The sequence below is a fragment of the Schistocerca cancellata genome, chromosome 5, assembly GCF_023864275.1.
Source record: "Schistocerca cancellata isolate TAMUIC-IGC-003103 chromosome 5, iqSchCanc2.1, whole genome shotgun sequence".
Classification (NCBI taxonomy): domain Eukaryota; kingdom Metazoa; phylum Arthropoda; class Insecta; order Orthoptera; family Acrididae; genus Schistocerca; species Schistocerca cancellata.
This window is the reverse complement of record NC_064630.1, coordinates 809,740,687-809,757,726: the sequence shown is the minus strand read 5'-3', so window position 1 is coordinate 809,757,726 and position 17,040 is coordinate 809,740,687. Positions and strand designations below refer to the sequence as shown.

The window sequence follows — 17,040 nt, the reverse complement described above, 5'->3', positions numbered from 1 at the left end:
TGTCAGGACTGGCTCTCCCAAGGGTATCAGTAGTTTTAATGGAATGTTGTCTACTCCTGGGGCCTTGTTTTGTCTTAGGTCTTTCAGTGCTCTGTGAAACTCTTCACACAGTATCATGTCTCCCATTTCATCTCCATCCTCTTCCATTTCCATAATATTATCCATCTGAGCTCTTGATATTCATACAAGTGGTTCTCTTTTCTCCAAAGGTCTCTCTAATTTTCCTGTAGGCAGTATCTATCTTACCCCTAGTGATATATGCCTCTATGTCCTTACATTTGTCCTCTAGCCATCCCTGCTTAGCCGTTTTGCACTTCCCTGTCGCTCATTTTTGAGACGTTTGTATTCCTTTTTTGCCTGCTTCACTTATTGCATTTTTGTACTTCCTCCTTTCAGCAATTAAATTCAGTATCTCTTCTGTTACCCAAGGGTTTCTACTACCCCTAGTCTTTTTACCTATTTGATCCTCTGCTGACTTCACTATTTCATTCCTCAAAGTTACCCATTCTTTTTCTACTGTATTTCTTTCCCACATTCCTGTCAGTTGTTCCCTTATGCTCTCCCTGAAACTCTGTACCTCTGGTTTAGTCAGTTTATCCAGGTCCCATCTTCTTAAATTCCCACCTTTCTGCCGTTTCTTGAGTTTTAATCTGCAATTCATTATCAATAGATTGTGGTCAGTCCACATCTGCCCCTGGAAACGTCTTAAAATTTAAAACCTGGTTCCTAAATCTATCTGAAACATTCTAGTATCTCCAGGGTTCTTCCATGTATACAACCTTCTTTCATGATTCTTGAACCAAGTGTTAGCTATGATCAAGTTGTGCTCTGTGCAAAATTCTACCAGGCGGCTTCCTCTTTCATTTCTGAGCCCCAATCCATATTCACTTACTACGTTTCCTAGTCTTCCTTTCCCACTGTTGAATTCCAGTCACCCATGACACTAAATTTTTGTCTCCCTTCACTACCTGACCGATTTTTTATCTCATCATACATTTCATCAATTTCTTCATCTGCAGAGCTGCTTAGCATATAAACTTGTGCTACTGTAGTGGGCGTGGGCTTCGTGTTTATCTTGGCCACAGTAACGCGTTCACTATGCTGTTTGTAGTAGCTTACCCGCACTCCTATATTTTTTTATTCATTATTCAACCTACTCTTGCATTACCCGTATTTGATTTTGTATTTATAAACCTGTATTCACGTGACCAAAAGTCTTGTTCCTCCTGCCACTGAACTTCACTAATTCCCACTATATCTAACTTTAACCTATCCATTTCCCTTTTTAAATTTTCTGACCTACCTGCCCGATTAAGGGATCTGACATTCCATGCTCCAACCTGTAGAATGCCAGTTTTCTTTCTCCTGATAATGACATCCTCTTGAGCAGTCCCCGCCCGGAGATCCGAATGGGGGACTATTTTACCTCCGGAATATTTTACCCAAGAGGACGCCATCATCATTTAATCATACAGTAAAGCTGCATGCCCTCGGGAAAAATTACAGCTGTAGTTTCCCCTTGCTTTCAGCCGTTCGCAGTACCACAACAGCAAGGTTGTTTTGGTTAGTGTTACAGGGCCAGATCAGTCAATCATCCAGACTGTTGCCCCTGCAACTACTGAAAAGGATGCTGCCCCTCTTCAGGATCCACATGTTTGTCTTGCCTCTCAAAACATACCCCTCAGTTGTGTTGCACCTACGGTACAGTTATCTGTGTCGTTCAGGCATGCAAGCCTCCCCACCTTATGGTAAGGTCCATGCATATATTACTCATAAACCATGACACAAGTTAATTTTTTCACATTTTTCTCATGAAAAGTTACCGAGTAATGGACCTTCAAAAATTGAAAAGATGACAAATTTTTGACTCTTAGAACAATGTTGTTTTCTTTAAAACTCGTTCAAATTAAGCTAGAACAATAAAATATACATTGGAAAGCTTGTTTAAAGAGCTTTTATATGATACCAATCATTAAAAACATTGTTGAATTTACCAAATTTTGAAAGACAGTATTTTTAAAATTCTCAAAAATATATATGTGAAAGATACACTTTACATCTACATATTCTGCAAGTTTCAACTTGGGATGAGCATGGGATCACTATCAAAAGCAATTTTATGTTAAGGGTGGTGCTTTAAAAATTAGTAAAAACTAATTTATTTTAGATATTAGGCCTACTTCTCACCAGCTGTATGTTGTTGTAAAATGTGGAAATTAAAAATAACTTCTAATTGACAAGAAAACATGTTTTATGCTTCTGTAATTAATAAATATAAAATGACAACATTTCTGCACTGGATAACTTAAATGTTTGTCCTGCAGCACTTTGAAGGTTCACGATTGCCACCACTTCCCTACTGCTTATGGAAAGAATGTCTGAATGACTCGGAAATGTAAAATATGGTGACGGTTGATGTGGATTTAAGAAACTGTGATTTCATCCTTCTCCTGATTTTTTTAAAGTACACAGGTTAACCACCACAAGCAACATATCCTTTTGTCTTTGAACGGTATTGTATCACTGTCAGAAACTGTCACCAGTTCAATTTTACTATCATCAGAGTTTGAATACACTTTTGTTATTATTTTGCCCTTGCCAAAAGGAATAAAAGTGTGAAGTTGTGTCCCTACAATTTTGCAGCATTTCTGAGAAATCTCTCCATAAGTTTCATTTCTTCATTTTTGTGATCTTCTTTAGTAGCATACTTGAAGTTCATTCCTTCTATGTTATCCTTGGCAAACATATAAAGTTGTTTTGGTGTCATTATTTAATCACTGTATGGCCGTTGCAGACTTGCTCGAGCTGCAAGTCACTAGCTCCCTTCCCATGCGAGGTGGCTGGAAAATGCCATTCAGCTTCAGTTTGGAAATCTTCATGATGACACATTTTTATAATGAGTTGCTGCTCCATCAGAAATAATATATTTGTCTTGGTTTTCTAGTGAATTTAACAGTCAGGAAGTCCATCAAGTACGATTGGAACAAATGCACAGCAACAGTGTCATGTGTTAGGCATTCTGATATGATTACAAGACGTGCTAGAGTTTGTTCCCATCCTTGTAATAAGCAACAATGGGATGAGTCATTGCTTGCAAGTTTGTCCAGTGATAGCCTTGAACTTCGTCCTGGATGACAAAAAGAGTAATTCTCAGAAAAGTCACAGCTCGCTAAGACTTGGCCTTCAAGTTCATTTCTCAGTCTCTTTTGGAAGGTTGATTCTTGACTAGCAACAAATGAATGTCGTGTAAGTGGTTTTAATTTATCAAAAAAACAATCAGTAAAGTTGTCAGATGATTTTATGATAGTTTCTAGAGATGTGTGATCAACGGAAACCATTGCTGATATGTTATATTATCAATATAATTAGTATTAAGCAAATCTTGTAAATATGTCTTAAATGTTTCTGGGCCAGGGCAGAATTTACATTCACCAAAATGACAAGCAGGTAATGAAGGATTACATGCAACTCTTGCATTGCAGTCTTTGTTAGTTTGTATTGGATTATCTTCATCCTTTGTCAGGAGGAATGTTCCATCCAGTCAGCATGAGTTTGAAGTTTTGATGGGTAGTACACACTCTCTCTCTCTCTCTCTCTCTCTCTCTCTCTCTCTCTCCCCCCCCCCCCCCTCCCTCCCCGTGTACCACTACTTCCAGCTAAAACACAATTTTCGAGACGTAGGTCTGCAAACTTCGAAAATCCAATGTGGACCTCTGGATGGTTGTCTTCAAAGTTCGTGTAAATTTCTTTCGAATTACTTAAAACTAGCCGTTTTTGTACTTTGTTTTTCTCCGTTCTCTCACAAGTACAAATACTTTTTTCCCATGCTTCTCATCAGAACAATAAAAGTTTTTAACAATCAGCAGTAGTTTGATCAAGTCTTGCCAGGTTTTGGTTTTGGTGAAGACAAAATTCCCTTGGCCTTCACCAAATCTTTTACTCTTCGGGCCATGTAATTTGTTACATTAAATTCATCTTGAAGCTTCTTAACACTCCAGCTTTTAGGTAAAATGGTATGAATTTCCATCTGTTTACTTCGAGATGTACATGTACGAAATTTATCTTCTAGCTGACTGATCATCTCAGATTCTGCATGATCGTGTCCCTCTTATTTTTAGGAAGGAAGCAATAATACCTTTGTTTGAATTGTTGAAGTTCATTCAGTTAGTTTTTTCTTAGGATATTTTGCTTCACACAGTCATTTCTCCTTAGTTGGCGATTCACCAATGGACTGCAAAGAAGCATTCAACCTTTCTAAGGCCTCACTTGCTGAAATGTCTTGTACGTCACTATCACATAAAGCCTTTTCACTTTCTTGCTTGACCTCAGAATACAGTAGATCATTGTTTTCTGTGCTGGATGTACCACAAATTTCTACTCGTGCAATTTTTTTACAGCAGTTGTCACACCCTTTTTGATTTAAAGTTAAGAAAGGTTTTCTTGCTATCATCCATTGTGAAACAGGCCGTAAGTTTTTCTTGTGGTTATTGTGGCCCTTTTCATTACATTGTTTGCAGCACAAAGATGAAATTTCAGGCATTTTATATTTCTCAAGTGAGCAAACTAATTAAAAAATGTTTTTGAAGTTGAATGCCCCAGCTTTCTATATTCAGTATTATACAATATTACTTCTCTAGTCTTTCACTTCCTGTAAAAAAATATTTCATTATGTTAATAGTATGAAAACATTAACTGGTTGTAGGCATACAAACTTTCACTTAATTTCACTACAGCTGCCTCACAACAAAAGAATGTGTGGATCACTTTCAACTATAAGTGAAAATTGCTGACAATATTAACCAGAGATAAAATACTGAATAGATTGCAGATAGTAACACCAAAGAATCATTTTATATATAATCTTTAAAATGGGAGATAGCTTCCTCTTTTCTTTTTTCCCTGTGGTTTTGCAGCTATTAATAAATAGTTAGCACTAAAGTTTAATAAGCAGTTATTCGCTTCAAAAGTACAATTTGTGGACCATGTAACAAAATCTAACAATGTAATATTTTCATGTGTAGGAAAATAATAGAAATTCACCTATCTGACTGTGATTTTGGAGAATCGTGGTAAAAATAAAATTGGTTTTGATAGTGATCCCATGCTCATCCCAAGTTGAAACTTTCAGAATATGTAGATGTAAAAGTGTATCTTTCATGTATATTTTTTGAGAATTTTAAAAATTCAATAAATTCAACAATGTTTTTATAAACTCTGTGTGTGTGTGTGTGTGTGTGTGTGTGTGTGTGTGTGTGTGAAAACTAATATTAAACTAATGTTGTTTGGTATGATATAAAAGCTCTTTAAAAGAGCTTCCCAATGAAGTAAATTTTATTGTTCTAGCTTAATTAGAACAAGAGTTGTAAAGAAAAAAACATTGTTCTGCAAGTCAAAATTTGTAATTTTTCAATTTTTTGAAAGTCCATTACTCGGTAACTTTTTATCAGAAAAATGTGAAAAAAATAATTTGTGGTACTATTTATGGGTACTATAGGCATACTTAATATCATTTAAATCCAAAAGGGTAAGGTTGAAAACAATGGTTTCATTTGTTGATTTGGTGTGGAATGACCACTTTGCAATATTCAAAAAGGATCAGTTGGTGTTAATAGGTTTTCAATTGGACATTGAAGACTAGTGCTTGCTATTAAATGCTTTACTGTGGTGCCAGTTCCATAACATGATTTCCTATGGCTTGTTTCAAAAGAATTCCATTCTGCAACAATGCCAAAACTTTTTGATGATGGCAAAGGTTTAGGGAGATCTTAAAATTTCTGTTCTGGGCAGCAGAACTGTAACTAAAATAATGAATATGTTTCTGTGAAAATGCTCTGCAGGGATTTGATCAAGTAAGTTAAAAACATGTGCACTGCAATTGTATAACAGAGAATCACTGAGTGAGGAGTAGCTGATGCTTCTTGGTTCTTCATTATCATTGATGTAAATGACGGATGTAACATAGCTTGGCTATTTTCTCAATGAAATCCTTGACTAAAGGAATGCTTTTCAGCAAAATCCATTGATGTAATTGTCATGGTTTGAGACCTTCTTTAGTCAATTGCAAATACTGGCTCTGATGTTTTGCAATGTAGTGGTGAGTAGAAAGGGCGAAAAGTATTGTAACGAATTCTTCAATGAACTCAACTATCATTACTCTGGTTTAGAGTTTGTGTGAATCCATTGTTCAAACTGAATTGGATCCTCAGGATCAGCTTGTGCAGAAACACTTTCAAATATTCTGTTAGAGCTTCTGTTCTTCTACATACTACACAGTGATGAAGCATGCAGTACTTCTCAAAATTAGAAAATTTTGCTCAGTAAAATTTTATGATCTTTTATTTCACTGTGTGCTGACATTAGTTGTAACAAGCACATTTGTTTTTGAACCTTGTCTTCATCTATTTGAATAATAATACAGTCCTTTTTACCTGGACAAATCTGGCAAAATTCATCATAAACATATTGCGACTCTTGTCTCTTCACAGCCTCTGCAAGTTCCCACATTTACCTTTGGGCTGTGCTACTATTCCCTGTTCAGCTTTTAGCTTTCTAGCCTTTTTACTATACTTTCTGTAACATGCAATTCTTACATGGTCTTTTTAATAGACCAGCTTTGGGAGGGGGGATCAAAATCTGAATTTTCTCATGATTTGATACGTATCTTAATTTTTCTTTAAATTCTTGTATCAGCTGGCTGTAATGTAAACAAGTCAAGCATTGCTTGCTTGTGCGTGGTTGCTCCAACTCACTGAGATCTGATTCTCCAACTGCTGCAGTTTTATTAATAATTTCACCTTAAAGTTGATGCATGTTTTTACTTTGCATGTCCTTTTGTATCCCTTGCACAAATTCGAAGTTTTAATGGTGATATTCCAACAGCCATTAAGCTTGCATTTAAATTGTGAGAAACATTAGTTTCGCCATCTTCGTCTGAGGTGAAACGTTCATTTGTAAATATTTCATTCTATCAAATTCTTTTCTACAGGATGGGCACATTTTTGGCCTTGTTTAATATCAAATGTGGTTATCCTGTTTAGCTGGTAAGCTGTTCCCAATGTGCTTGAGTGCAAAAAATTTGGAGCAGTATGATTTTTCTTGCCAAGAGGGTTGCAGGTTGAACAAAAATTTGTCTTTGTAGGAGTAAAGCTTCATGATGGAAGCACACGAGAGTGTTTTTGGTAGTGTGTAAACCAGTGTTGCGTAAGCAATTATTGTTCTTCTAATGAAAGTTCCGTGACAGCTTTCAGTCCTTTTAGGGCACTGTCATTAAATGGCATGGGGATTACACATTTCTAATAAGTAAATACACGTGCTAGGCTCTAATTTGTGAAATATCTGACAGCCAGAAAGACAATAGTTTGACGAAAGACCATGTCCATAATGCCCTTTTCTTACTACTTATGGCTTGTGAAACTATGGGACAGATTTGTTGAGACATGTGTTGCTCACTTTGAACTGAGATTATGCCAAAAGCATTGCCTTCTGAACTTAACTTTCCTTGTTTATGTGCTGAGAACATAATGTTGTATCACTATGCCCAGAAACATAGATTAGGAAAAGTAGCATACCAAACTTTGATTTCTTTGTTACTTTTCAGTCTCCTAAAACGGGGTATTTACATAACTGGCTCTAGTAACTCAACCAAGTTATAGGTGAACTGAATCTCTGCAGTTCATGCAGGTCCCTCAGGTACAAAATGGACATATGCTGAAGGTTTTTGTGGCTTTCCTGTTGTACGCTGTTGCTTGTAATGATTCTTGCCATGAATTGGGGCAAGGTGATGTAATGAACCAGGGACCACGTGTAGGAAGCCAGAGATCTCATTCGTAAATAAAGTTACATGGAATATTGCTGTATTAAGTCATACTTTAAACATGTCAGTAGCATTTTCAGGAAAATTGGAAATAGTTACATAAGTAGGTTATTCCAGTGATGAACGTTGGGTTATGTTATATAGCAGTCCACACGATGCTTCTTTCGTTGTGTGCAATTGCAGATGTGTGGGAATGAAAGGGCATGCACACAAATTTGTGGAAAGAACACATGTACGCGTGTGTGTTCATGTGTCCACATGCTTCCTCATTGCACAAGCAGTCTGTGAATCAACTTCTTTCTTGGGAGCTTGCATTGGGTTTGTTGTGATGAAGAGGTGACAGAAAGAGCAAATGGGAAAGGGACCAATTAAAGAAGCATATAACCAATAGAGGCACTATAAATACAAAATGACATTTTGTCTGCAAACTTCAGGTCAGAGATTTTTGATTTTCTGCTTGGGAAACTCTAGTGATAAGGCTGCCAATAAAATTTTGTTAGTGAGTAACTGGCAACTTGTATACTTGTTGGAAATATTTATTCCCATTTTCAAAAGAGATTTTAAATTGTTAGATTTGTAGCTTATAATGTTCATTATTTCATTGTTTTATACCTGTAAGAAATGCCCAAGCTTGTCATTTTGGTGTAATTTGTTCCTATACAATATTGCAGTTTATGTGGATTAGCATTACACTGAAGAGCTAAAGGAACTGGTACACCCACTTAATATCTTGTAGCACCCTGCGAGCATGCAGAAGTGCCACAATGTGACGTGTCATGGACTGAGTAATATCATAGTGGTAGAGGAAATTGACACCATGAATCTTGCAGGGGTGTTCATAAATCCGCAATAGTACAAGGGGGTGGAGATCTCTTTTGAACAGCATGTTGCAAGGCTTCCCAGATATGCTCAAGTGGAAATGGAGCCAGTCTCTAGCAATTCTGGGCATGTGGGGTGCCGCATTGTCCTGCTGAAATTGCCCAAGTCCGTTGGAATGCACAATGGATATGGATGAATGCAGGTGATCAGACATATATAGACAAATCAAGGGTATCTTATCACTTCCACTGTACATGGTCCACACCATTACAGAGCCTCCACCAGCTTGAACAGTCCCCTGCTGACATGCAGTGTCCATGGATTCATGAGGTTGTCTCCATACCTATACACATCCCTCCGATCGATGCAGTTTGAAATAACTCATCTGGCCAGGCAACATGTTTCCACTCAACCGTCGTCAGAGTTGACGGAACGAGGCGAGGCACAAGGCTTTTTTGTTTTGCATTCATAAAGGGTACACGAGTGGGCCTTCGGCTCCAAAAGTCAGTATCGGTTTCGTTGAATGATTTGCACACGGACACTTGTTGATGGGTCAGCATTTAAATCTGCAGCACTTCTGTCGCATTGAATGATTCTCTTCAGTCATCATAAGTCCTGTTCATGTGGGATCTTTTTCCAGCTGCAGCGATGTCGGAGATCCGATGTTTCACCAGATTTCTGATATTCACAGTACTCATGAAATGGTCATATGGGAAAAATCCCTACTTCATCGGTATCTCAGAGAAGCTGTGTCCCACTGCTTGTGCGCCGACTAAAACACCACATTCAATCTCATTTAAATCTTGATAGCCTGCCGATGACACAACAGCGATTGATCTAATAACTGCACCAGACACTTGTCTTATATAGGTGTTGCCGACTACAGTGCTGTTCTGCCTGTTTACATCTCTCTGTATTTGAATATGCATGTCTATACCAGTTTCTTTGGCACTTCAGTGTATAAGTACTGTTCTTATGTATAATGGTGGCTTGTTCCATATCCATGCAATTTGCCTGCACACTAGATCAATGGGACACAAACAAGTAAATAAATAAAAATAAGCGATTATTCCTGAAAAAGAGAACTTGAAGGTTATTAGTTGTTGTGAAGGTTAATTTACTTTCACTATGTCATTTAATCATGAAGTGTGATATGAAGATTAACATCCTCAGAATCAACAAATTTGATAATTTCAGAGATGCCAGAATCTGTTGGAATGGGAGTTTTGTTATGCGTCATAAGTGTGCTCCATTTCTGTTTTTGATTGTTCGTTGAGGAGCTACACATACATCATGACTTCTTTTGTTCAGATGTCAGGCTCCTCAGTTGTTTTTTTTTAATTTGCCAGAGTCTGAATATTTGACAAGTTTCTATATAAACTTTTCATAAATATTTGGCTTATTGTACTGTTTACCTACTTCAGAACTTACAGTATCTTATTCTTTACAGAAATATGATCAGAGACTTTTATGTAATATGTGACACTCAGGGCAACACGTAGAATTATGCAAAGAATCTTCAGAAGTGGCATTCCATATGACTCTTTTGTTTGTAATCACCTGCTGCTTCCTTTGAAGTCAACAGAATTATTGCATGTAAATCGCTTTTCAGCATAACTCCAACACATTACACAATTAAATGCATATTGGCCCCAGCTGCCTCTTGTCTGCGAAAAGGTGCAGAGATTCCCACCAAAGGTGGCTAGCAGTGCCCTTTATGCACAGCCTCTATTTCCAGGAAATTATAATGCACAAATGTGGATGCATAGTTGCTGTCGGAAAATTATGAACATGCACAAAGTTGAAAACAAAGGTGTTGTGTGGATGCACCTTTAGGACAGTGGCAGTCGTATTTTCATGTTGAGATTTGTTGGCTTTGCCAACTCACAAGGAATTGTTCATGTGCTAATCTAGTATCTGTGTGCAAGACAGGTCAGTCAGCAGAGTTTTCTTTCATTCTTGTTTGTTGGATTTGCAGCTAACAACCAAATTTAGGGTAGAGGAGAATTTGATACTAGTTGTTGGATTTGGCCAGTGAAACAGTGTTGATAGCTGCTGTGTCCTGACCAGTGACACAATGTTAGTTGCTGCTGTGACCTCATCTTTCGGTTTGTATTTTCATTTTGGTTGTTAATTGGTGAAAACATTGAATGTGAAAGAAAAAAGCCAGATTTTGATAGCTTGTTCTGTAGCTTAGTTCGTTGGAAAAATAATTGCCACCAATCACCAGATTGGCTGCATCTGATGCATATGAATTGCCAAGGTCAGCATGCAGTGCAGGAGCTGCACTATAACCCACTTTTCAAATTGTTGATCTGTTTCAATGCTTAACAAACAAAGAAAATGGAAAAAGAGAATTTATGCTACTCTTTTTAAAAAGCTTTTTTGTGAATTGTTAGTCTCCAACAACAATCCTTTGTTGGATAGCATAGTTAAACATGATCCACGATAGATAAAGTAATGAAGGGTGCTATTTTGAAAACAGTTCTGGCCTGCTAGAACAGAATTCTCTTCTTAAAATGCTTTATAGTAAGATCATTAACACTGCCGGTTAAAGTTCTGTGTTTAGAAAAAGTCCTAAAAGTTACCTCAAAGGAGACGTAAGTTTAGCAGTGGAAGGTTCCATTTCGAACTGTTCAGTGCTGTGCACGTTCATTGTAGCTACTTGGCAATCTCTTTCTTTTTAAAAAATCATTATCCACATAGAAATGTTTCACAATTAGTCTGAAATGATTCTTATTTTACATGTACTATGTCAGTCTGTTTAGCATACATATGAACAAAAGCAATGGTTTTGTAATTTCAGATGTCGCAGAATCGTAACTATCGCCGGAATGATAGGCAGTCTTACCAGATGAATGCCCCAGGTGGTGGCTTTGGTGGTAACCGACCATCCCAAATGAATGTAAATCCATGGGAAGGTGGTCTTGTACCTGGGAACCCAAGGGGAGGTGGCGGCTTAGCAGGACTGCTGCCAACTCCAACACAACAATCAAGCCTTGTTTCACAGTTATCTTCAACAGAAGCTCAGCTTGCTATTGCTAGCAATCTGCTCACAACACTTCTTAGACCACAGCAACCAGCACAACCACAGGTATGATATGTATTATTAGTGTCCAGAATTTTGTGAACCTCAGGTTGACTTAATGTATTAACAAGCTTTTCTCTGTAGTTACTGTGCCTAGTAGTCTACGTGAATATTTTTTACAAAATGTAAAAGTTCTTAGTTAGCAGAATTGTTAAGAATTGAGATTGAAATAAATGACAAGTGTTGTGGTAAATGTTGGTATTAGTGATAACATGATTCTTTGCTTTGAAAAATATAAGCACCTAATGTTAGTGAGAAAATTAGAGATGAAAAGGCTTGCACAGAATAGACTAATTTCAGGTGCAATGGTTGCACAAGAGGTGATAATTCCAAAGAGGCCTGTGAACTTGACTCCTGCCAATGCTGATAAGGATAATACTTCAAAATTTGATACTGATGTTTCAGTTGTAGTGCATCATAACATCTAGCAACCTTAAGCACAAGCTTAATTGAGGAGTCAAAAGGAAATATAAGAAATATACTACAAATAATATTCAGAAAGTAGTCAGTCCCCAGCATCAATACTTAATGATACAAAACTGATGGCGTTACAAAACTATCAGATACTGCCACTGGTGATGAGAATATTGGTGCAATGACACTGATTGCACCTCCCCCCCCCCCTCAATAGAAATAATGGAAAACTTCATAATGGAATGAGAGTTGTACTTAAATGGAACAAAAATCTCAATTGTAACCTAAGTGAACACTATAAAGAAGTGTACCCAAAAGTAGATAATATGTATAATGTACATTGTACGCATGTAATGGCTGGTGGGGGAAGGGAAAGGATGTGAGGGGGAGGGGTGTCATATATACTATGTAGAAGTTGCACTATTGACAAGTTAATTCTTGTGACGTATTTGGCATTGGTGTGTCTCATCAAGAATAGAGTGGAGAGCTACATCAGACTAGTATCAGGACAGAAGACCTAAACAGAATTGATTCACAGAAAAGTCTGTTCAGTTTCATGTAATCCTTTTGTATAGGTATTAAGATTAGTGGCATTAAATCAGCTTCTTGTGGACTGATTACCTACTTTTTACTAGTAGTGGTGTATAAATGTTAAACCTAAAGTATATACATTTGTATGATCAGGTTATCAGACTAACTTATGACGTTCAGTCCATTATGTGGGAAATAAATATCCTCGCCACCAGGGTTTCTTAAGGTCTTTATGGAGGCATAGTGTAAGTAGTAATATTCTTTCTATATTATTTTGTTAGGCTTGCAGTGCAGTCTTCTGGAAAGGCATGTCAGATGAAAAGGCAGTTCATTCTTTTGGTTTGTGAGTAACTTGCAGAGTTCAATATGTAGAGGACAGTAAGTGTTCGTCCACAATTTCACAAAAGCATTTTAAGTGGAAAGTTGGAACATATATGAGATTTTGGGAAAACCTGAATTCATCAATTCATGTCTAGAGAATTGCAAGCAACAGGATACAGATTCAAATATCAGTGCTATGTTGTAAAGTGGTTGGGAGGTGTTCCCATTGGGTTCTGTTTCTGTTATCTCTTATTGTATTAGTCTGTAAAAAGTTCAGACAGTGAATGATACCCTCTATGGTGGAAGTTATTGGGAGATCCATGTGTAGTAATAGAACAGTGTGCAGTCAGCTCCAGATCCCTGGGATCTGGGTTGAGGTGGTGCTTGGTTCCTTAAAGTGCTACAAATTTGAAACAAATAAAACTTTGCTGAAGTTAAGTCTGTTGGATAGTTTAGAAATGACTGTAGGCCCCTGGCTCGTAGCTAAGTTTGTGTGAACCAGAAGCTCTGGCAACACTAATAACTTTTTGTGACACACACAATTTTGTGATCTTCAGTCCTAAATAGGTTGGGGTGCACTTCCCATAACAAAAGAGCTGGTTGTTGCTGTGGAATGCATGCAGGTGGTTTTTTAATAGGTGATTTTTCCATCCAATCAAGATAAACATTGTAACATATAGTACCAAGATACTCTGGGGATGCCCCAAATAGATGGGAATTTCCCATTAAATACTAAGCATGCTATTCTCATGTAAGTGAGGTTTTTGGGAATTGATTGTACAATTCAAATTTTACTTTTTAGTTTTGCAGGCAGATAATGAAGGAATTTACATTTTGTGATTGCTTTTTTTTCTATGTACTAGGTTCCTCCATTGTTAAGTCTTGGCACTTTGGGTCAACTTGGTAATATAGGCCAAGGCTTCAGGCAGCAACAGCAATTTGGTTCAGCTCCAGGTAGATTTCAGGACAACAGAAGACGACGGCTTGATTCTCGCAGGACTGAACCGTACAATAAGGTATGTCAACTGTGGTATAGAAGTATATCCTGTCAAACTATTGATATACAAACAAATTCTACAGCTATGGGAGTACGCCAGCTGGGGGGTGGCAGGTTTTTAATAATGTCACAACTATTAACTTACTGATATTAAACAAGTTGCCCTCCTTTTTAATTGGATTTTAGGCTCGAGTTACTTAAGGAAGCTGAAGCTTGTCACTCTAGCAGCCTCTTTGCTGGAACTTTGCATTCAGTGGCTTCATTGTAGTTAAGACATTTCATCTCGTTCATAAGATGGAGTATGCATGAGCATTTTTCTCATTTGCTCATTACCACTCAGAAATAACTCACATACTTCATTGGCAGTGGCCAGTGCCGTGATGTTGAATGTGACTTGAGGTCACTTCTGATCGGTTTCTAGATCTGTCCGTTGGGAGAATGTTGGCTATGAAGCAGGCATTCTCGGTAATAGTGCCTGCTTAAGAACATCTGGATTTCTGGCCTCGAGATTACCAGCTGTGTACTGTTAACAGCCTTATATGAACATTAAACTAAGATGTTCCTTAACATTTTCATTTTTTGCATTTTTTGAAGCATTGATATTACAAATTCTTAATTCCTTATCTTCATTTTATTACACTTATGCCATGTGTATACACTGTTTCAGTGTTCTAATGTAAACAACTTCTATATGTTAATGCCTGTTTTCCTCATGTTTATGATTTAATACTACTGAATACTTCACAGTAAAAGCATCAGTTAAATACTTCAGCTTGAGTTGCTGTTAGCACAGCACACCCAAGACATGCTGTCATAAAATTTGTATGTTTGCAATCATGTACTTGCATTGCAAAATAACCTTTTTTTTACTTATATGTCAACTTTCTAGTTTCACATTTACATGTTATGTCACTCTGTGAAGGCTTCAATGAATTGTTTCCCTATACACACACAACCAACCACCTTGAAATTTGGCCATTTTAATTGCTTTGAAACTGTTCCCAGTTATTGATCCAGAAATATCCGGATCATCCTTTTTACTCAATTTGGCCAAAGAATTGTGGTTGTTGCTGATGTTGTTGCTAATTGTGATTACAACCCGTCCTTGCGACGTGGCAGAACGCACAGGGCCGTCGCTCCACCCCTTCGAAGGGTGGCCCCGAGCGCAAGCCGGGAGCTCAAGGGTTTCGCAGTCCTGTAAGGAAGTCCCGGCCAGGTGCGGGCAGCAAGCTTGGGGGTAAAGCTGATGACAAAGAGCATAAGGATAAAGAGGAGGAGGATAAGACAAATGGAGATGTGCAAAAAGCAGATGAAGAGGATGGGAAAAGGTAAGCAGAACTTACTGCTTCATCATTGTTCTATCTTACTGTTGTAAGTTTGTACCGTTCACTTCTGAATTCTCAGCATCTTGCTGGGATACCTTTCAATGGCAGCTTGCCATTCTTTCTGCAACATAATCTATTGCATCTTGGCTTCCCACTTTCTGTTAGTATCTTTGTGTTCCTGTAGAAGTAAATATCTGGTGGAATGCACACTTGTCTTCATACTTCTATTGACCTTAAGTATTATTGTGTGCAGACGTATATATTATTTTTATTAAGTAACAGTTGCAAAAGAAATTGACAGCACTTGTTTCTGTTCAAGAGAGAAGAGTTCAACAACAAAACTCAGTAGTAATGCAGGCTTTGAAAGAAATTACTTTTTTAAATCATAATTTTTGAATTTTAATTTTAAGTGTCACTAAATTAAGTGTAATAAGCACATAGTGTCTTACACTTGTTTCTGGTTAGCAGCAGTGTGCTAAATGATGTATGCTTGCCTCCATTAATCATTCTGCAGATTCCTGAATTAGTGTTGGTTTAAAGTAATTGATGTCCAGCAGCTACTGATTTCTGGAAAGCTTCAGAAAAATTTTCTGTAAATAACTTCTGAAAGCTGTTTCACTGTTGATTTTTTTCCATTTCATGATTATCTTGCAAATTTGAATTTGCTTATTTTTTAGTTGGTTTTTGAACTAGTAATGTGGAAACACACTTCCATGACAGTAATGTATGTTAACCAATTTAGTGTTAATGTTCAAAACATTAATTGGAAAAATTGGCATCATCAGATTATATAACTGAACAGTAAAAGGGGAAAATGTCTAAAAGACATGTTAACATGTTGAGAATTAAATATTTAATGAATCTACCCTGTTGCATTGCTCTCTGTTTGACTTAGTTACAAGAGTTTCTCAACTACCACTTTTTGCCCCTTATTGGTAAATACTTGTTTCTACTTAAAATTCATCAAAGAACATTGCATAAGTAAGCCTGTAGATATGTGATGACTTTTACTTATGGCAGTTTGTATTGTTCAAACATTATCTATACTTTTTGTAGTCTTAAGATCTGAAGGACAGTGAATCTTTGTTACGTAAGATTGGGGTAGACTTAATTGAGCAGCTTCTCACTAAAGTTCTTGTGTTGCAGTTCTTACTGTTAACATAGGGAAACTTGTAGGCAGGGATTGAGCTGCTAGGGAAGTAGATAAAGTGCTTTACAAATGTGGGGTCTGTTATGTCAGTCAACTTTTCCTTATTGCACATAGAGGATGATGCAGTTGATGCATAGTCAGTGAAATCATGTAAGCTATTTGTACAGTGAACTGCAATAACTTTTTTAAGTTGTCATGTAATTGCATTGAAATAACTGTGCAGAGATTTGTGGTGAAATGAAATTGAAGAAAGTGCTATAATTGTTAATAACTTTGCTTTAATGTCAAATTGTCACTTAAATGAAAAATGAAGCTGGAAACTAGAAATCAAAACTGTTTGGTGTTAAACAGGTTACTTCTAAACTTACGAAAACTTACTGCTCTTATGCAAAGTTGTGGAAGTTAATCAATTTTTCTTGATAGTGTTACAAATATTTCAAATAAAGCTTTTAATGCCATTCTGTTGGTCAGTGTTGCCATTTTGATGTTCCATATTGATTCCCAAGTTTTGATCAGTGACACTTCATGTCAGTGCTCATAAAAAATTTAACACTGTAAAATCATCATTAATTTTAAATTTTA

The 17,040-nt window shown here is 37.1% G+C and overlaps 1 protein-coding gene across 2 annotated transcripts in view; it reads left to right on the top strand.

Moving 5' to 3' along the window:
- Nucleotides 1–17,040, top strand: part of LOC126187811 (zinc finger protein on ecdysone puffs-like) — a 43,215-nt gene that overhangs the window by 9,339 nt on the left and 16,836 nt on the right. For both annotated transcript variants that reach the window (XM_049929098.1, XM_049929096.1), the window contains exons 2-4: nt 11,439–11,726; nt 13,850–14,002; nt 15,103–15,311. In XM_049929098.1, the coding sequence (XP_049785055.1) occupies nt 11,439–11,726; nt 13,850–14,002; nt 15,103–15,311 (650 nt within the window). The remainder of the gene's footprint in view (nt 1–11,438; nt 11,727–13,849; nt 14,003–15,102; nt 15,312–17,040) is intronic.